The sequence below is a fragment of the Pleurodeles waltl genome, chromosome 3_1 (genome assembly GCF_031143425.1).
Source record: "Pleurodeles waltl isolate 20211129_DDA chromosome 3_1, aPleWal1.hap1.20221129, whole genome shotgun sequence".
Taxonomy (NCBI): Eukaryota; Metazoa; Chordata; class Amphibia; order Caudata; family Salamandridae; genus Pleurodeles; species Pleurodeles waltl.
In genome coordinates this window covers 1,863,570,996-1,863,593,379 of record NC_090440.1, presented here as the reverse complement: position 1 = coordinate 1,863,593,379, position 22,384 = coordinate 1,863,570,996, and the positions used below count along the sequence as shown (strand labels likewise).

Genomic DNA, 22,384 nt, shown 5'->3' with positions numbered 1-22,384 from the left:
AGTGAGTTTTCTTACAAGGTTGTGCTCAGCTGAGGCTTGAGTTGAACAAGGCTCATAAAAGTCTGAACCAATGTTATCAGGTTATGAGAGTACACAGGAACAAGTGGTCATGTTATTGTATATGTAAATATTTTCAGATAGAGCACCTTTGTGAATTGTCAGATATATGATAACGTTGGGAGCATGTTTCCTGCTTGGTCCTTATACTCTGTGTCATCCGTGTGTCAACTGTGCGATAGGCACTTTATCAACACAAGTGTGCTGTCCATGCTGTTTGCAACATGTTATCGTGTTGAAGGATGATCATGCACCTTATTGAAATGTGTCTAACCATGCCCATGAAAAATAGAAGTTTTCTTTGAGTTTTTGACCTTATTGGCCTTATTGAGGTGTTTTGGAGCTGCTCTTTTGCCCTGCAAAGAACCTAATAATACTGTTTCCGACCAGATGGTTTGTAAAGTCAAGCCAATTTATAAGTGCACAGGCTTGTATCCAGAAGTTTTATACACCAGCTCTAAGGAGAAACACATATAGATGTTCTATTTTAAGTGTCCTCCAAATGGTTTCTTTGGCAAACGTTTATAGCGATGTTTGTCTTTATGATCATGTCAGGGCTAAATGCGATGGAAGCAAACAGGTCACAAAATCTGTCTACCCCTGGCTCAGTAAGGGGTCAGTTTAAGCCTTTGCTTATACCTGCAGTTTAATCAAGAACTTAATCACTGTATTTAATCATCTATGTAAGTCTGAGTATCTAGTGCTTGTCACCATCATGGATTAATGGCTGAATTAGGATTTTCCTCTTCTTTGTAAAGTTCTGTGCTGTCTACTACGCTGGATCCTAATTCAGTAGTAAATAAGACGCAGGACCCTAGTCACTTCTCTGTTTTGCCAGTGTATCACTTAGTCCATTGGCTGTATGAAGTGGTTATGCCCTGCACTATGAGAATGTACAAGGTTTAGAGCAATCTTACAATTTAGATAATTTGCCATTTACAGTGAATGCAGTGAACAAAGTACATTGAAGCATACTGATCATACTGAGAGATGTTCCTTATACTCGATGATGCTACTTATTTGTTTGATAACCACTTTTTAACATTGTTGAGACTTACTATTTGGTAGAAAGAAATGTTGAGAAGCAAGAATTAAGAGACTGTACCATTTGAAACCTAATCTCCAGGAGATTAGGTTTGAAATGTATAAATGTGTTTTAAATTAAACTGTTGGTCGATCTGGGAAACGATAAAAAGTCACTAAAACCTCTGAGTCCATCTTATTCCCTGGTCCAGAATAGTGATTACAATGAATAGATACAATTTTCTCTCCATTGTCAACTCTTTACAACTGTTTATGCTTGTTTGATCACAACTGTAGCAAGTTTTAGATCGAGTGAGCCGAATGACACAAGGTGATTTAGTGATGTCCATGGATCAGCTCCTGACCAAGCCACGCCTGGGAACTTGTCACAAGTTTTACATGCAGGTCTTCCATCTGCCTAATGGTAAGTAAAGTTAATGCTCTTAATAGTGAGAGAGAGCCCTGCATAGCAAATGTGTTTTATTCATTTACATTAGGATTTGTTTTTAGAGCATATCATGTCACTTACTTGCAAAATGTACATTAAAAATATTCACTTGATCTTAAGACAAATCTAAAAAGAGGAATGAGTTTACATATAGAAGGGCATGTGCTGCATTAGGTACATGTACCTGTCAGTGTAAATCAGCTGACATAGTTACAGCTAAATAACTCCCCCGCCCCTGACTTTTCCCCTGGCAATGTAGTCATGCCTTCCTTTTTCTCCTCCTCTCGCCTGATTTCCTAGCCCTCTATTCATCCAAACCCAGATGCCAGATACATCCTGGTGCATGCCTCTGACAACAGCCTAAATGCTTGTGTTTGAGTCAAATGGAAGGGGTGTTGTAAATGGTGTTACTGCATGATGGGGTCGCTCATAGTGGGACACTGTTGGAAAGTGGATTATTTGTCAGGGCAGGTATGTACCTACACTTAGCATTAGGCCACTAACCCCCCCACTAGGTCCAGTCCGGTCTCAATAAATTAATCCTAGCTCAACCCTTGATAGCTTGGCAAAAAGCAGTTAGGCTTAACTTAGACAGAGTGTAAATCATTTAAAAATCACAAAACTGTAAATAAGTAATACACAATAAAAATCCAACACTAATTTATAAACATAGATTATATTTTTAAAAAGACACTTAAACAACAAAAGTCCAATAAAGGGAACCAGAGATATGAATTTTTAAAGAATACATATTTTTTAGCGCATAGAAACTAAAAGCGCCAATCCGGACATTTGGTCGCACTCGACTGAGGAAAAATCTAAATTTGAGGCTGACCACGATGGAGCCCTGCTTGGCTTCAGTGAGCGGGGGGCCTCGGTCAAAGTTTTAACTTTGGACTTAGTCTTTTTCTTGAAGATTTTCTTCACCGGGACGAAGTCGCAAGTCGGATCTGACCTCTGTGGAGCCCTCTTCGGATACACGTCACAGGAGACCTTGGTGAAGAATTCTACATTCTGACTTAGACGATTTTTCGGGACGGAAATCTTTGTTAAGGAACAACTTGAAATTGAAGCCGACCTCCCAGGACCCCTATTCGGATATGCTGCGCAGGAAGCCTTGGTCAACTTTTTACATTCGGACTTAAAAGCTTTTTGGGAGCATTTTCTCTCTGACTTTGGATGACCCTCCACAGTAAGCCGATTTTGAGACTATGTCGTCAGATTGCCTTTCCACGAACCCCCGGTGGAATCCTTGAAGTTTGGGGCTCTGGAGCTTTTCAGCGCATCTAACCTACAAATCAGGCCAGGTTGCAGTCGACGTAAGCCGACTTTACTTACAACGTCGGGTCGGTCCACTTTTGGAGCTTTTTTCCAAAGTTGCTCCAAACCTCTCTAAACTTCTGGATCTTCTTCCAGAAGGGTCTTTGAAGGTCCTTTAGGAGTCCACAACTCACCTCCAGGTTCCAGAAGCTTTGAGGTGCTCTTTGAGGGTTAGGAATCCAACTCCCAGAATGCACCTGGCTCAAATCCAAAAATGACCACTGGTCAGTTTCTTCAGGGCTTAATGCAAGGGACTCTGGTCAGCTATTTTCTGCCTGTAGCAAACAGGAAGTCCCTACTTGAAGCAGGTCATGACAGGCAAAGTCCTTTTAGTGGTGAAGCCCAAGTGTGCAGCTAGTGCAGACCTTCAGGGTGCAGTGTCCAGGTGCAGGTCAGGGGTCCAGCTGGGCAGTTCTTGCGGGGGGGGGGGGGCTCTGTTCAATGACATGCAGGCCACCACCCTCTTGAGTGACCACTTCCTGGAAAGTGTGGCAAAAATCAATCCCAGGGAGCAACATTCTCCAGAAATCCAAGATGGCAAAAATTCAATCTCACGGATTAGGTCTGACTCAGCCATCCACTGGTGTGGCTAAGTTTCCCTTAACACACCCCTCCTTTCTAGTCCTCTCATAATCTAATCAGAGGACACGTGGCTGGCTGGTTTTGCAGGAAATGGGGGAGGTCCACTGGATGGCCCAAATGTCCTACCCTCCTTTGAAGTACAGTCTGCTGCTCTTACCTCCCCCTACCCCCCCCCCCCCATCCTGTTTCACCATCTGCTGAGGCAGTTCTCCTCCCCCAGGCACTTCATTTGTGTTCAGCACAGGCCGCTTCATACCTCATCAAGGCTGCCAGAGGATGGCCAATCAGAGAAGGGCACTACAGAGCTGAAACTGGTAACTTTTAGAGGGAGTTCTAAAACGTTTTCTAGGTGCAAGTTATATTAAATTCAACAGTGACAAGTTGTTGGATTTATTATAACTTTTAATTTGATACTAGACGTGCCATATTTTGCTCCTTCCCATGGAAAATAAAACTTTATTTTACAAATAGTCCCCCCCATTCACTACAATGGGGGAAACATATTTAGCTATTTTCCCCTCACCAAGGCTTATAAAACATCTTTTATAAGGTCCCTGCTTATACTTACACTGCATCCAACTCTGGGAGCACAGAGGACATACCTTAGGGGTGACTTATATGTAAAAATAAGCTTAAGACTTTGGAAGTACTCTTAATTCTACAGTCGATTTTGTAGTTAACTTGAACTTGTAAGCAGCCAGCAAAGCAGGCCTGCCTTTAAAATTACACCGGGCACCTCAGCAGTGCACCTACGGGTGCACTACCTATGCTGTGGTCCCTAAACCTACATGCCTTACCATATACTAGGGACGTATAGGTATGTTGTTACAGCCAGTTATAATTAGCCGAATGGGCATAATCCATTTTACACAGAGCACTGGCCCTGGGACTGGTTAGCAGTACCCAGGGCACAATCAAGAGTCAGTAACCACCAGTGTCTGACCAAAATGTTTGGGGGTGACCAGAGCAAAAAGGAAGACTTACCTACAGACACCAACGTAACCTAGGGAAGCAAGAAGAGTCTCACAGTCTAAGCATACAACTGAGAAACATCAGCAGGTGTCTGAGTTGCCAGACAGGAGCCGAAGTGAAGTTCTGGAAGAGACAGCTGTGTCATCAGTGAGCAGCATCAACAGTAGGTGGATGCCACAATGGCAGTTGAGGCTGCACCAGGGAAAGCAGAGAAGGAAAAAGTTTTGGGCACCCAAGAAGACTGAACATGTGGCAGAGAGGGCATCCACATTCCGTTGCAAGGTTAAGATTTTCCTTTTTTTTTTTTTTTGTGAAAAGTGTAAAAATAAGTACACCAAATAAATACAACTCTAAAAACTAACAAGTAATTCACCTAATTTAACTAGAGATTGAAACGATCTGTTAACATATTAAATTGTTACTTCATACAGACCCTGTGACTGAGTAGTAGTCGTTCATTTAATGAGTGGGAGGGGGGTGTTGCAGGACTGGATGGGTGTTTAGGTTCTCTGTTCTCTCCAAACAGGGAGACGGGTCCAGAAGATCTGTACTGCCCAAGAACTAAGGGACTGTTATACCATCCATCTTCCCTTAAGGATTGGAAGAACCTTCGTTGGAATGAGAGAATTCCTTTGTTCGATATGTAAAGAGACATTTACCATGATACTGAGACATGTTCGTGTCTCAAGGACTTATTTGGGTTATTAAATACAGTACTTGATATTGGCAACACTTCATTCTTTCTCTTAGAAAAAGGGAATGTAACAGGGTCCGCATACTTCCACTTAGGTCCTGTGCTGGGCTTTTAAAATCTGTTTGCTGTATGCTTGCTTTTTCTAATTTTGCTATTTGTTTTTGTATGTATGCCAGACTGTTAAAATATTTTTTGGGTGGTTTTGGGTATTTCATATTGAAATTGTCCAATTGAGTCAAGACTTTTGATCTGGTGAGCTCAACTTAATATTTGATTCAAAGGCGTGTTTGAAAGTTCTGGTGCAATGGTTGTTGGATGACTGTTAATTTAATTAAGAGATTTTGATATTAAAAGCATTGGACCTTTCACATGCTTGAATCATTCACAGTTGTTAGTGAGAGAGTATTATTGTACCATTACAATCCCAATATCCCACATTACCATATAGGGAGAAAGAACAACATTTACTTCTGATAGATACTGTTTTTATACCTTATGAGTATTCCCTAGGTGTCAGACTGAATCCGGAAATATTCGAGCAGTACCCCTGTGTGCCGGTAGGTGGTTTCATGCAGCTCCGCACCAAAGATGTTCTCTCAGGAAATGAGATGCAGGACAGCATATAAGGATCACCCAAGCTTGCTGATGCCACGTTCTTTCTTTCTGCTCCACCAGGCGCATTGCTAACCCTCATCTCTTCACAAACCATTTTATTTCTCAAAATGTAATGTTAAATAGTAGTGTGCAAAGGAAACGGTCACTCCTAAAACCAGAGTTCAAACCTTGTAGGGATGTGGCACAAGCAAATGTCTGTAGCAGGTCCCCAGCAGATTTGCCTGCGGTGCTTGGGGTCAGACCTCAACCCAAAAGTGAATTGCAGAACAGACAGATGTGTCCTCAGTGAGCAGTATCAATAGTGGGGAGATCCCTTAAGTGGCAGTTGAGGCTGCACTAAGAAAGGGGGAAGGGAAAAGGAGCCTGCAGCGACTATGCGCGGATGAATCTGAAGGCTATCCAGGACCGTGATGCAAAACTGTATATTACCAAGTACCTGAAAACTCCACTCTGTTGCCAGTTGAAGGGAAGGTTCCGTTCCTGCTTCCGAAGTCGTTTGAGGCAGATCTTCATTGTAGACCAAGTCTTCAGGTAAGTCCAAAAAGAAACGTAAGAACTCTAAGTGATACACTTAGCACCACTTTGAAACCCCTGAGAAGGCGAGAGGGTGTTAATGTGCCTCTTGGTCTCGCTCTTGAACTTTTATCTCCTTTGGAGCCGATTTAGACTCTTGTCTTAGGACAGCCTGAGTTTATGGGCACTTTAACAACACCACAGCAAATCTACAAATTCTGTGAAGTGATACTGTCCCTCTTCAGCCCTGCTGTCTCCCTTTGGTGCACTTTTGAGCACTAAGGAGCCACAGGGACATCCGACTGGTACTCAGCTGATAAGTCCGCCCTCAGCACTAGCTGCTGCTTCTGGACCTATATTGAGTGTCACACCAGCTTTGGTGCTAACATCATGCATTTCAATGGAGGCCATACATTGATGCTATAATTCATACCAGACCCAGAACATCAACAATGATGCAGTTGACGTCAGACAAAACACAATCAATGGATTTCGATGGAGGCAGCACCCTGATGCCACTAGGCCGCAGCCTTCCAACTTGAACTCTGACACTTTGCCCTTGCCTCAAGGAAGGGCTCATGTTATTCACAGTCATTTTAGCACTGACTTTATAATGACCGATATGTTGAGTGGGATGATTTTGCACAATCATACACTGAAGACCATTGCTTTGATAAGCTAAAAGATGCCAGTGGACTGCATAAGTTCCTGGATTCTGGTCTGGTCGTCCCGCCAAGGGTTAGCTACTGAGGAAAGTGCCTCCTTCGCAGTAGTGATGCAAAGGGCAGTTAATCATCTATTTCCTACTATGTGTGATAACTACTGTGATTTGCATTTGTTGCATTCCACTATGGAATGTATGATGTAAGAAGGTTAGCCTTAAAGCTGCTGGCAGTTGCTCTTGACTGCCGGTGGCTGAAGTGTACTGAATACAGGAGCACATTCTTAATTGTGTAAGCAGTTGTTAGTTAGTGTAACCACCTCATTACACTGGTGGCAAGGACCCCACTATCTGTGGAGAAGGCACCTCATCATGGAGAAGATGAGCAATGTTCGAAAGGATGATGATTTTTTAGGGTATTTGTTGTCAAGAAGACAAGGCAGACCAGGTGCATTGTAGACAGTTTGCTGCAGGGCAGTGTGCAAGATTGCTTTCAGTATATAGAACTTTGGAATTGCAGTGTCATTTCTATGCCAGTGGAGCACTTTTACATGCCTATCACATGACTCTCGAAATGGGGCAAACGTGTAACGCATCTGCATTTGAAGAGGAAAAAAAAAAACAAGCTCCGCACCTGTAGAAAACAGCCAAGGAGCAGGTTGTTTTTAGCGATTGAATTGGTTTTGGTTGCATAATAAAAGGAGCACATCAGTGATAGATTGCCATTGGATCATTTAATACCATCAACGTTGGATGTCCGCGACAAATGTGGTTCACATGTTTAGGAAACCCATTTGGTGAGTCGCAAATGTTTATTTTTATTAGTCTGTCCAAAACTGTAACAGACACATCAGTTGAAAGTTTGCCTTATTTGCCTGTTCCTTGCAGTGATTTGCACAACTTTGAACATTCAATACGGTGACAGGCGCACTTAGGTATGTCAGCCTTTTCCTAGTTGTAACAGGCACACTGTTGAAGGTTAAAATTCAGTTGGTGGTACTTTACGGTGATGGTACTACTGTTACTGTTAAATTTATACTGGCTGATTGAGGTGTGGATATACTGTTTTCCTTCATTATTTGGTGACTGTCATTGTTGCCTTGCACAGTGCCATTTTGTGAGATTGTTCCTCCAACTCCGCCAACATTTTCTTTTTTGCAGTCCAGGAGAAGCACCCATAAAATCGAGCAAATGGAAAAAATATTTGGCCACTACACTTGGGTTTGTGAAACATATTTAAGTGCTGCACAAAGATATTGTTTAGTAACGCATTGTCTTGGGGCTGAAGATAAAGAAGTTTTAGAAACATGACCTCAACTTAGCACATAAGAACAAACACATTTGAAAGAGTATGATATTTCCTTACAAAAACTTCAGAGACATCTCCCGTGGGTAAGTACCTTCATGGAATGGTATCATTTTGGAATAATGTAGCAAGGCAAAGGTGAAACAGTTAAGGATTACATCACTAGACTCAGGAAACTGGTATCTACATGTAAAATTGGAAGTGCAGTTAATAAAAGAATAAGGGATCAATTTGTGTTAAAATGCAGAAGTGATATAATTAGAGAAGATTTATGGCTAAAGTATGAGCCACCCCCGGAGAAAGTAATACTTGTAGTAAAGAGGGTCAGGCATATTCTAGAATATGTCAGTGGGTTAAATAGCACAAAAGAGAAATATGTTGTGAAGTCAGAGAAAATGGATGAAGCTACGTGTGAGGTCAAGTATAAAGAAGTTTCGAAAGGTGTGTGCACTAAATTTGTTGGGGAATGTTTTAGATGTGGCAGAAGTGGGCATTTGGAAAATGTGAAAGAGTGCTCAGCTGTCAATATAGATTGTAATAGTTGTGGGAAGAAAACAACCATTTTATTTAATACTGTAGGAGTAGGAAACCAAATGACCAGAAGAAAAAGGTAAAAAAGATCTCTAATGAAACCATCTTTCAGATTAAGGGTTGAAGTAATGGTCACCTCAGCAGAATTGTAAAATTGATGGGGTGAATATACCCTTGAGCTTTGATTTTCGCATTTAGCAATTGTTTCGAAAATAACTTATGAGGAATTCTTTAGTGACAAAAGCAAGTTGTGTGGTATGGATCTTTGTCCATGGGATTGGGTTGGCAACTGAAAAAAATGTTAGGGTATTTTAATGCCCGTCTTCAATTAGACAGTAACTACAGGATCAACACAATTTATGTCCCAAAGGATGGTAGTGATTTGATAGGTTGGCTACACCAGAGACTGTTGCAAGTCAATTTGTATGCTAATCCATAGGTTTCGATATAAGAGCTTGATGAGCTTGATGCCATGACCCCAGCCATTGCCATGGCAAGCGCCTACAATGTGCATCTTCCTGGTTAGCCTTTTGCATTGTGAAACGCTTATAACGTGGTAAATGCACCCCCCTCCCTGGTGTTTTTGGAGTACTTAATACATTCATTTTACTGGGTGTTAAACACAGGGTATTATCTATGTGTAAACACACTTGTATGTTTTATTTAATCATTCCTGGTGACAGTAATAGGGCTAACAAAATCAGATTTTGTTACAATTTCTGCACTCATTTGAGAAGAGGTTGGGTTGTATGAAGGGTTATAAACACCACATAAGATTAAAGAAAGGAGCTACACCAGTGGCAGCAAGAGTTATTCAGCCTAGTCAACGTACAAGATATTGTAAATGAGATGGTACTAGCACCTGTGAAAGCCACAGAATGGTTAGCTCACACAGTCGTAGCTATAAAGGCCAATGGGGATATTTGGCTGTTTGTCAACCTAAGATTTCTCAACCGTGATATTATAGTGAATAGATTTTTGCTTCCAAATAATGGTGCAATTCTGTCCATGTTGGCTGGAACAAAATATTTCATTACATTTGACTTAATAGCGGAATACTATCAGGTATAGTTAGACACTAGTTCCCAGGAACTTACAGCATTTATTGCACCAATTGGGGCATTTAAATTTAAGAGAAACCATGTGAATGTGTGTCTGCTCCTTCCGTTTTTCATTGTGTCATGACAAAAGTATTGAGAGATGGAGATGGGGTGCGTTTTCAGAAGGTTTTGTTGAGAGTACGTTGGATCAACATGGAGATAGAGTGTGCAATGTTCTTCAGAGAATTTTGGAGGCAGGTTTGCGTCTAAAGAAAGGAAAATGTAAGTTTGGAGCATGTGAAGTAACTTATTTGGGGTATCATAATTCTGAAGGGGCCGTTGTACAAAAAAAAAATCTTATTAACACCATAGTGACAGAGCCATGTTCCAAAGAAGAATTGGTTCCATTTCTAGGTCTGGTTAAGTACTGTGGCAAGTTGATAAAAATGGTACAGGCAGGTCTGTACATTTGAGAGGATTACTTAAAAAGAAAGCTGAATTTTTTGTGGACTCCGATGTGTCAAAAAATGTTAGATGTTGCCAATAAAATTAATGTACCTGGTGACAAAACGTTGACCATTACTGATGCTAGCTCAAAAAGTTAAGGTGAGGTTTTGATGCAAAAAAGATGTTTGTGTGGATCTAAAGGTAATTATTCTATACTTGAGAGGGAGGCTCTGGTAATTCTCTGGGCATTTAAGAAATTTTGTAACCTTGTTTGGGGCACTACGCTTAAGGTGGCATTGATCATAAGCTATTAAAGGAGGTCATCACACAAAAAAACTTCACCTTTATCCCATCCAGGGCAATAGCGTGGGTGATTGATCTTACAAAGAGTTTAATTTTGAAGTTGAATAAATTCCTGGTGTTAATAGTTTGTCAGCAAATTTCTTTTATCCCAGTTAGTAACTAAATCAGCTCAGATGATGTTCAAGATGCATTTTTTGAGGATGAGATAAATGTTTGTGATATAACTTTGGGAGCAGTATCTGAAGCATTGAGGAAAGATGAACTAGAGAAAGATTTCGTTATGTTAGATTTGATAAACAATTATCAATATAATTGGGTTGGCAGATAAACGCTGGTCATTAATAGAGGAGGAGCTAGTGGCGGATAGAAGTATGCTGCTGAGAGGAACTAGGTTAGTCCATCCCTCAAGTTTAAAGGATCGACTTGTAGTCTAATCTCAGCAAAGGTCCCATAGCAATTGTCAAGACTAAAGAAAGGTGGAGACTTGATTTTTGGTTGCTGAGAATGAATATGAAGGGGAAGCTGGTTGTTATAGAACGTTGAATGCAAGAGTAGTGACAAGATTATAGCTCCTTGCCAGATGCCAATGTTGTGCTGGAAACTTACCTGTCATTGTTTGGAAGAGGTTGTCATTGATATTGTTGGGCCATTGAGAGGAGAACATAAGATACCTTATTTTTTGGTATTTCTTGATTTATAATTTAAGTGGGTGGAAGCTGTGTATGTGCAGAACATTTCTACTTCAGAAGCTATCACGTTTTTTAAAGAATTATTCTAGAGAGGTTTTTTTAGTCTTTTCTGCTGTACAATGACCCAAAACTTGATTCTAATGAGATAGAAGATTATTTTGCTTCTTGTGGTATTCATCAATGGAAGTGCTATGTCTATCATCCAGATACAAATGATGCTGTGGAGAGGCTTAATAGAACATTAAATTAAAGCATTCATTTGGCCTGAGCAAATTGTTTGGAGTGGAAAAAGAAATGTCCACAAATAACTACTTCCTATGGTATGTATACATATTCCACCTGCAGGAAAAACTCCTTTTGAACTCCCTAAAGGAAGATCTCCTAATGCTGCATTGTGTCTGGAGTGGATAAATCGGGACAAAGTTGTGAATTTCAGTGTTGTACACAGTTGGGAGGGGTGATGAGATAGAGGTACAAAAAAAAAAAGGTATTTTGTTATGAAGAAATGTGTTAAAGATGTGCAGGTCACAGTAAGTAATTGGGTTACAATAAGAGCCCCAGTGGTGTGTGCTTCATGGTCTAAGTTCACTAAAGCTCAGAGAGTTGTTATGACTTTAAAAAAATGCAGTTAAAACCGATGATAGAAGAGTTTGGAATAAAATACTGGTTGCTTTACTCGTCTTTAATCTATCTGGGGTGCATGCAGATTGTCCGTTGGAGAAGGATAAGGTTGTTAGTTCAGATGGTTTTGATTTACCCACCAGATTTGGATTAGCTGATAGGAAATGTTTCAAAAGATGTAAACATCTGGGGGAACTTGGATGATTATCTCACCAGGTGAATATAAAGTTTCCTAGCTAACGTAAGAGAAAGTTTCAGTTCTATTAAGACACGGAGGCAAGGATACTTAGTTATATACAGCAGTCTTTTAATAAACAACTACCTTCCCCAGAAAACCATTAGGAAAAAAAATAAAAAAATTACAACCAATCAGTAAACAGTCCATGTAACATAGTTCATTATCTCTGCTTATGCCCCCTGTTTCTTCATGCAAGAGCTACATTCCACCATAAAGAAACCTTCCAACCCTGACTCACTCCTGTTTAGAGGCGTTGTTCCCTAAAACATTCAAATTTGTAAAACTTCCCCCACTTATTATAAATATCACAGGCATGTCACATGCAACATCATTACAAACAACCCCACAATACCTCATGTACATATAACCTTACAATGCAGTATGACAGTATTGCTCCCAGCTTTCGCATCTCTGCAAAGGAATACCAGGGAGGGAAAATCAGCCTTGATTGGGAGGGAATTATCCTCACCTGCATGTCCTTAGTAGAATTAAAACTTTTGTTTACCTTAGCTAGGAAATTTTATATTCTATGTCAGGATCGAAGGCGAGGACTTTCTTCATTCAAAGCTTATTCACCACCAAGGTAGCCATGTCCACTACTGCTTTAAAATAGAACGTCAAACGTGGATTCTGGTGACCAGTTGGCTTTATTCACTATGACATTGAGGCAAGCCCCAATGCCATTCGCCAGATGGGCAAACTTCCTCTGTCAGTACTCTATATTCCTTAAGGCAAGGGGGCACACATAATCTTGGTACAGCCATTTACATCAGGAATTGAACAATCCTTGAATTGCATTTTGTTTGTCTTGTAATATGGAAAGTAACCCCTTCAGGGGTGAAAACCCTACCTGTAATATATTCAAGACCCGGGAATTCAACACTCTCTTGGAGGGGATTAAACACAGCAACATGGCCAGCTTAGCTGATAATTGTTCCTTAATAGATATTTGTTGATTGGCCAAGACAGAAACAGGTTAAGGACCGAATTAGCATCCCGCAGGGTGTAATACCTGGGAGCAGGAGGCAATCTCACTCCCCTCTTCAATTTCCTTAAAAATTGATGCTCCCCCACCTGGAATCCTTCTATGGGCAGATGGCCTGGCGATACATCTGAGTGGAAGGTATTTACTGACCTGTAAGCCATACCGTCACTAACGAAAGAGGACAAAAATATTCAAGATAGAAACAACTCCTGATGCCACAGGATTAGTTTCTCTGCACATACCAACATGCACCCGCCTGCCTCAGGCAGACCTGTATCTCTTACTGGTGCATTCCATCCAGGCTTTGGACAAAAGATCTTGAGCTGCTTCTGAAAGTCCTCTGACTTTCCACCTAGACCTGTAATCCTCCAAGCCATGAGAGGGAGGTTCCCCTTCAGACCCAGATGGTGATGATTCCCCAAGAGGTCCCTTAGAAATGTCTTGTCTCTATCATCACTCGAAATCATACTTCCAAATTGGCGTAATCACCACTAGGTTTGATTGCTACTGCTTGACTTGCATGGCCACCTGCATCATCATCGCAAATAGGGGAAACGCGCACCTCACTTCCATACTCCAGTCCTGTAGAAAGACATCTATCGCCTCCGCCAGCAGGTCCTCTAACTGAAGACCAGATCCAGTTGATAGTGGAGACTAGTGGCAAAAAGATCCACCAAGAGCGGCCCCCATATCCTCTGGAGAACTTGAAACACCTCTGGATGCAGTTGCCATGCACTGAGCTCCAGAAGATGGCGGGAATCCCAATCAGCGACTTAGTTGGATTTCCCCAACAGATATTCCTCTGTTACTAAGATTTTGCGTTCTGGGCAGTAGTTCCAAAATCCTTTCACCACTGGTGCCAGTATTTTTGAATGTGGACTCCCCAGGCGATTGATATACTTCACTGCTGAGATGTTGTCCATCTTCAGCAACACTGAGCAACTCATCCTGTCCTGCGTCCAGCATTGGACCGTGAAGGAGCCTGCCAGTAGCTCGAGGCAGTTGACGTGCAGGGATTGTTCTTCGGACAACCACTTTCCTCCTGTAGACACACCACCACAGCTGGCACCCCAGCCTGTTTTGCTGCCATTAGACTCGATCACAATTTGCGGACTGGAACCAGAAATGGCTTTCACGTTCCAGGCCTCCATGTGGGTCAACCACCACTTCATTTCTTCTTTGGCCTCCTCCGATATCGGAACCATTTCCAAATACTATGCTCCTTCTCTAAGGGGACGTGCCTTCAACATTTGCAGCACCATGTAATGAAGAGGGACTGGGAAAATTGCCTGAATGGAGGATGCTATAACCGCCCCACCAGACAAGCCAATTGCCTGAGTGACGAGTGTGTCCTGGCCATAGTTTTTCTGCGTTTGTGACACATGTTTGCCATCTTCTTGGCGGGAAGACTGAGAGTACGGTTTTGAGAGTTGATTACAAAACCCAGCATGCATTGGTAAGTGTATTCCGGTTTGCCTATGTGAGTAATATTTATTTTTTATTGTAAGATTTAGCTTGGTGAGCAGTTGTGCATTATAAGTTACAGAAACTCCATAAAAGTGTTATGACTTGTTTATTGAGAAAGCCAATATATTATGCAATAACTGGTGGTAATATTATGCCGGGAGATTAGGTAAATGGTGGGAGGACCAAGGAAAAAAAATAAACATGCACAAGACAAGCACACTTGAAAGGGAGTTTTCTTCCCAAAAAAGTACAGCTGTGATTATGCAACACGTAAAAAAAAAAAAAAAAATTGACAAACCAATGGATCTTGCGTGGGTGAAGTCTATTGGCTTTGCCAGTGATTGCATTTAAATGCTCTGAGTGTTCGCACTGATGATCTCAAGATCACCTATATGACTGCATACGTGCCTACCTCACGGAGCTAGCTTAATAGCGCATTATTAGACAATGAAGCTTACGCATGTTGGTGAGCGTCATCCAGCTGTTTTAAGCTGGTTTCAACACAGCATTCTTTAGGTGATACTTAGCCTTGGTTGTCATTATGTATTATAAATTCCACCCAACAGCAACAATATACACATTTCTCAACTGTTAATTTATGCTTCCAAATGGTATTTAAGTAGCATTTGATGTCCTAACAATGTGGGCACTCAAGTGTGGTGACTGAATGAAGAAATAGGCCTCCCATTGGCTGGGTGAGAGATGGGGTGGGGGTGGGGGGCGGGGTGTGTGGATACAGGGTGGGATTGATATTTATGGGGGCTAGGGGTGGTGGGAGATAATGGAGGTGCCATCCCAATGCCCCCACTTTATTGTTCACGCTGTCCCCCACCTGTCTCCAAGTCTGCTGCCCAGAGGAGACAGACTGTAAACCTATCCTTGTTTTATGGTTTTGAAGCTTGAATTAAATATGAATCAGGGTCTGAAATAAAAACACGACCCAGAGGGAAGACCTAGAGTTTGTGTAGATATACAAAAAGAGTGCTGCTACACCAAGGAGCAACGACCCAGTGCTCACTTACCCACAGTGCATCTGGATCTTGTTGATGTCACCAGAAATGCCATGTCCTTAAGTTAGGGATGAGCACCTACTCTGAGAACTGTCATTTGTGGTAGACAACCCTAGGAAGATGTTGCATGGAATTCCTGTCTGTGTCTGGGCAGCGACAGGGCAACTATATAAAATTATGACAATGTCCCAGTATTAAGGCACTGATAGATCCCAACATCTGTGGCTTGTGAAATGCACACATGCTTGCTTTTCTTGAACCGTGACCAATTCAAGCATCGTTGCATTATTATGTGGGCAGCCTCCTAAGAGAAACCTTCTGCACCAGGGCCATAGCACTGGGGCAAAATGCAGTGCAGTTTCATTGGCACCATAACAGCTGTTTGTGCAATACAACTAGGATATGTAACAGACAGCGTACTCAGGCTTTGATCCATCAGCAAAAGATTGTCCAGGTAAACTATCAAGCGAATGCCCCTGGTGAAGAGGGACTCCACTACGGGCTTGAGTCCCTTGGTGAAACACCAAGGGGCGGATGACAGGCCGAAGGGTAAGGTCCAGAACTCAGACTTGCTGACCCCACAGAAACTGCAGAAACCAGCAATGAGGTGGGAAAATAGGGACCGTCAGATAGGCATCTTTGAGGTCCAAACAAGATAGCCAATCCCCCGGTCGTAGAAGATCCCTCAGAAAATAGATCCCCTCCATCTTGAAATGGTAAAAGACTAGCCATTCGTTGACCTCTCTGAGGCGGAGCACTGGCCGTTGACCCCATCCCACTTTCCTACTAGAAAGATGTTGCTGATAAATCCAGACTCATGAAGAGTGGAAGCCACAATTGCCCCTTTCTTAAACAGTTCGTGTTACCTCCAGCTCTATGAGGGTAGTCTGACTTTCGGTAAAAAAAAAAAAAAACAGAGCACGAGAATGGCAGACTTGAAAGGGGCTCCCCGTGAATTCCAGTAAAAAATCACAGATCATCATAAGGACCCAAACAATGTATGTGACCTCCCCCCAATTCTCTGCAAACATAACCAATTTTCCCCCCATTTTTAGTTGGGAAGAACGGAGAGTCCTTTCCTTTACCTTGGGCAAATCTTTGGGTGCATCCACTTCCACCTCCTTTGCCCCCGCAGAAGCAATGGAAGTGTTGGGGGGGGGTAGAAGGTGCCAAACCTCATAGAGTCTTGATATTGCCCCTGGCAGGAACCTTGGCCTTTTTGGGAGGCATTGGAAGCAAAGCGGCTAAACGGGCACCCCCTGCCACGTCTCGCCCCAGCAAAAATCTTGGCAGCGAAAAATCGTTTTAATGGGCGCCTGCCCCTTATTCAGTTAATGTGGCTGCAAACTTGCCCTGTGCCTTTATAAAGGGGTCCCAGAAGAACCATCCTTGTGCAGTGGGGCCAGGTCCCAACGTTTTGGAATACACCTTAATCAAGATAGAGCGCACAGTTTACATTGTCCAACAAAATTACTGCTCTCTGGCCCCATACAGACAGAATCTCAGGAGATATGAGCTCGCCTGACTGCTTGGCTTCTTCAGCCGTGTCTAAGATCTTCATGATCGGCCCTGTCAGATCCAGTAACTTGTCCTGGCATGACCACCATAAACGATCTATGCCCTTCTTGTCAAGAAATTAACTATGCACTCAGTGCTCTCCGAAGTGTGGGCCACCTTGCCTTCCAGGAATGGGCTGGGACACTCCGCCCGCAGGTGGGCCCTTACATGTTTGTCCAGTGGCTTGCGAAGCCTCCCTGCCACAGAGGCCGCTCCCTTCTCATTGGGAGACCATATGGAAGACCTAGGATGAAGAAGATCATCCAGATCCAGCATTTCCATCACTAGGGAGTCCGGGACAGCTGAAGGAGTGGAAGGAATTGGAGCCTCATCTGCTGAGGGGCGCCAAGGCTTGGAAGGGCCTGAGACCCCATCAGAATCACCCTGAGAGTCATCATCCTCAAGGGGGATGGGAGAGGGAGGGGGTGGTACCAAGGGGTCTGGCACTGGCCCCTGTAGTTGCGCATGTTAGAAGGCGTTTTTGAGGCTTCGGAAAGCGTCCATACTGACACCCTGATCTGCAGGACACTTGACGTGGTACCTTTTTATGCTGTGCCTCAGACAGCTTCTCAATCTTGAGAGCTATCAAGGATACAGCCTGCTGTATGGAGATGTCAACCGCCTCACAAATTTCATCATCAAAGGGCAGGAAGGAGGGAGTCTCCTCTTCCATATAATCAACTTTAGCTTCTTGAATGGCGGAGAAAACGTATGGCGCTAGGCAGCCTAGCTAATACAGATAGTTAAAGACTCAAGATAGTGGGACTACACCCTATAACTTTATTCAGAGGGTAGACAGCCTGGGCCTGTCCCAGTGATGTGGGAGGGCGTGACAGGAGAGCAAAAATGCCTTAATAGATCTGTACCAGAAAATCCAAGCAGGCTGAGAAGGGCTTAAAGCCCAAAATGGACACACACTGCCTGCAAATAGGGGCCTTGACCCCATTGACACAAAAAGCCCTTAAAATACCCTGATCAGGCCTGCACATACCTGTAGACACACCTGTCCAGCAAATCTGGTGACTATGGGGTCAATTTAACATACCCAACCCTTTGGGTGTGGTGGTCACTGCTAGTGAATAGTGGGTGTCTACGCTGTAGCGCTCAAAGTACAGACCCCAAAATCGGGCATAGAGGCTTCCAGGCTAGATGAGGCATCAGCGTAAGGCCAAGGCTCCATGATGCAATGTCTCTGTGACTACAAAAAAGGCCCACAAAGCTTGTGGAGTCTGAGGAGCATCTCCCTTTTCTCCAAGCACCCTCTATTGGCCAGCTTGCAGAACCGACCAATGCAAACAGCCCAGCAGACCCATTGCATCTTGGGGTGCCGACAGCCTAGAAAGCAAAGGGCACAGGTGGGCTTGAGTGGCACTTACATGCAGCTCTGCACATCAGTTCCGAAGTACAGCTACATTTGTGCTGAGCTTTAGAACTCCACCGACCATGAAGGGGTATTGCTTTAAAATTTTCAGATCCAATCTGATGCCTGGGGAGTATTCAAAAGGATCTGCAGTCCTCATACTAGAGTTCTCTCACAACGCCATAATTGTGTAGTGGGGGGTGGGGGGGATTCAATGCTGTCCTAGATCCCAACATTGATTCCACAGGTGCCTTTTCAGGAAATAGATGCACACAGGCTCATCAGTTGTCCTATTAGGTAGACACTACATGGGTCTGTGTGATGCATGGTGGTCATGGAGCTACCTGATGGGTACTCTACCCAAGGCATTGGTGGGGGGGGGAGGGATCTCCAAAATTTACCACTTCCTGTCCTGATTATTAATGCCCCAGACATGTTTACGCCATTGCGGGCTCAGTGGCAGGAGTGACTTTGACCCTTAGCGGAGGATTGGCAGGACACCAGGATGGCCCCTCACACCATTGCAGTCTCTTCAAGGTTAAGCTATACTACCTAGTCCACGCTTATCTCACCTCTATCTCCAACAGGCACGCTTCCTTTACAGTCTCTCCTGCGTCAGTTGTTCTTACAAACCGGCACACCTCTATCACATGGTATGACTATGCCCGTTGATCACCAGTTACTTGTGACAGGTGGAATAGAGAGTGTTGGGCAGGGAAGTAGATCGATCACCGAAGATCTCCTTACTGGGAATTTTTGAGGGGCTGATCAAGCATTGTTCGGCATATCTACAGTGGTTGCAAAGAGGGATATAGCTGAGAGGTCTAAGGCACCCACACCGCCCTCGTATCAGTGGTTGCCCAAAGAAACACAAAAGATACGGGGCAAGTAATGGGACTACTTTGGGCTTAGCGGTTCACTTCAACAGTGTTTTTGTGTGCGCGCAGAGGGGTTGGAAGGATGTTCTGCTGAGATGATAGGATCATGGTACTGCATTGTGACTGTCTCATTGGTCATGCTTGGTTGTTTTCTGTTTATGATTTCCTTGAATAAAGTCAATAAGCTTGCTTATAAGAAACCCTGTTGCCCACTGGAGTGCCAATAAAGGCCTTTGCTCAGAGAGTCATTCCGCTTAGGGTGGAACTAGGGACGTATGTATGCCTTTCCACCCCTGCCTATCCTGGCATGAGTTCTGAAAAAAAGATAAGAAGGATCCGGGCCCACGTCACGTTAGTGGCTCTGGTTTGGGTCAAGATAGTGTGGTACCCAGAAGTCCTGAACATGGGCATCTGTTGTTCTATCAAGCTATTGCTTGAGGAGGATCTTTTGTAACAGCAGCAGGACAGGATCTTGCATCCAGACCTGCACAACCTGAACCTCCGAGTGTTGAGATTGTATGGCGGCAGTTGATTTCTTTTTATCTCTTTCCTGAGGTTGTTGATGTTATCTTGGCAGTTAAGCACCTTTCCACAAAGTCAAGTCAGTGTATGCTGTGCACTTGGACAAATTTGTGGCTAGGTGCAGCAAGCACCTGATGGACCAATTACAGGACTTGCACTGTGCTCTGCTAATGGCTGTTTGTCAGGTTTTTGTTTTTTTTAGTGATTGCTGGATCAGCCTCCTTTGTTCAGATAACCTGTTGTGATGATGAAGTTTGATAAAGGTTTTCAACTTGTGTTCTCTCTAAAGCCCTTTGTGAGGCTTCAGTGGGACTTATAATTGTTAATCATTTTTTTTATGTGTACCTCCTTTGGGCTAATGCACAGTTGCCCGGCATACCTTATGGCCCTGATATTGGTCTTTTTGATGGTGATAACGTCAGCTCGTTGCTTAAGTGACCTGCAGGCACTTTAGGTTCAGCTACCTTATTCAATCTTTTTACCCGACCCAATGGTGCTGAAGACTGGAGTTGCATTCCTGCCAAAAGTAGGGTCACCTTTTCAAGTCAGACAGGCTATCCCCTTTTTAGCCTTCTTTGCCCTCATAACCCCTTAAAAGAAAAGGAGAGACTCTATTTCCAAAATTGCCATCAGGTGGATGATCAGCTCTCTGTGGGATTCTCAGGAGCAAAGAGAGGCAAGGCAGTGCAGAAAATAACTATCTCTAGGTGGATAGTGCTTTTCATTAGAATCTGCTATGCAGTAGCTATGAAGCAGCCACCTAAAGAATTAAGGGTTTATGCCACTCGAGCCAAGGCTGCTACTGTAGGTGCTTGCAAATGGAGTGCCTATCCTGGATAACTTTCAGGCTACTATGTGGGCATTAGTGCACACTTCTACAAAGCACACTTGCCTTGACAGTCCGGTCTGTCGGGATAGGCATTTTGCCCGTTCCGCCCTACAGGACATTTTGGTTTGAAACGTTCTACACACCCTCCTCCTGGGGAGGTTCTGCTTTGGTATCTGTTTCAAAGATGAGGAATCTGTGATCAGGAGTATCCAACAGAAGAAATTACTTACCTTCTAAAACAAAATTTCTGATGGATACTCTATCTAACCTACGATTTTTCACCTGGCCTTACCACCTCCTTGTTCTACGTAATGCACTCTTTTCCATCTATAAAGGCCCCTATCTAGAGATATGCAACCTGGCCCTAGAGGTTTCCTCATTGGCTCTCCCTCTGAGGGCAGGGATAAGCTTCCTAAAGAAATTGATGTCAGTGCTCGTGTGTCTGTTATATGCAGCTATGTTTCTCACTTCTGGAGCAGATAGTCGACACAGAGATGCACTTACTGATGTGTAGGAGTACTCTTTTGAATTGTCCAAATCCAGTCTGATGCCTGGATAATGTTCACAAGGTGAAGAATCTGTGATTAGATAGAATATTTACCAGAAAGAGTGAAGGTGATTAACTTGTTCACCTATGAGGGTTACAGAATTGAGTATTTCAATTGAAGGAAGCTCCTAGGAAATCAGTTAAAGCAAACCCTATATTGTCTTTATTTGGCAAGAGAATGTAAAAGTGATGCAAGAACCTGCTTCTCTTGAGGTCATGGTCTCTCATGCAGATAGAAAGTACCAGATAATGCTCCAGCCTGGCTGACTAGTCACCCTTCTGCCATCTTGTAACCCTACTTAGCCCCATAGAGCCCCTCCCTGTAGGGAAGGAAGGCATATGGGGACAGTTTTGGACATTGGGTGTCAATGCCCGCAGCGCGTTCTTTCAAGGCTGTCAACCCACTGGCCATAGTGGTTCATTATGATGTAGGTGTACATGGCACTGTTTCTAGTTCTTCTTGAAGACGAGAAGCAGGAAATAAAGGACATCTTATGGATATAGACACTACAGTTTTCAGGCAGATGGTGGGAGCTGCTGACTGGAGACACTAGGGTTGGCTTCGATCAACAACTTTTCTCCTAAAAGCATAGACTTAAAACACCTGATCTGACGCCATGTAGATAAAGCCTGCCAGGTAATAAAATCAGACTTGAATACTTCCTGACCTCTTGTGACCCATCCAGAACATGAAAACATCTCTCTTTCAGGGTTCGAGTCAGAGGTATACCATCATACAGTATTGTTCAATTCCCAAAGATACCCCACAAAGCAGCTGCAACAGTTTATTTATTTTCGCCACCCATCGTAACACCACAGCAACAAAGATCAGTTATTGTCCTACTCTGACAAGCAGCAACCCCAGAAGTGAGGAGGATTGCAATCTAAAGAAAACTCACCATTAAAACACTGACAAGCCACAGGCCACCTCTGCTCCTGATATTTCATTCCCTCCAGCCAACTTGGTGGGAGGAAGAATCTCTACTCTCTATCATGAGTGGGAACGGATATCATTGGACAGATGGGTCTCAGATGTGGTTCATTAGGGAAATACACTCAAATGTCCTGCAAATGCTTCTACCTACCTAACCTCTGCCTCCGTCATACCCCGTAGCATTTGCAGCTATTGCAAGAGAAGATTGTTTCCACGATTACTAAAGGGCCAATAG

General features: G+C 43.3%; 1 protein-coding gene across 3 annotated transcripts in view; it reads left to right on the top strand.

Annotated features, from left to right (window-relative positions):
• PIKFYVE (phosphoinositide kinase, FYVE-type zinc finger containing) overlaps window positions 1-22,384 on the top strand; it is a 1,212,885-nt gene that overhangs the window by 366,342 nt on the left and 824,159 nt on the right. For all 3 annotated transcript variants that reach the window (XM_069225943.1, XM_069225942.1, XM_069225940.1), the window contains one exon: window positions 1,378-1,504. In XM_069225943.1, coding sequence (XP_069082044.1) covers window positions 1,378-1,504 — 127 coding nt within the window. The remainder of the gene's footprint in view (window positions 1-1,377; window positions 1,505-22,384) is intronic.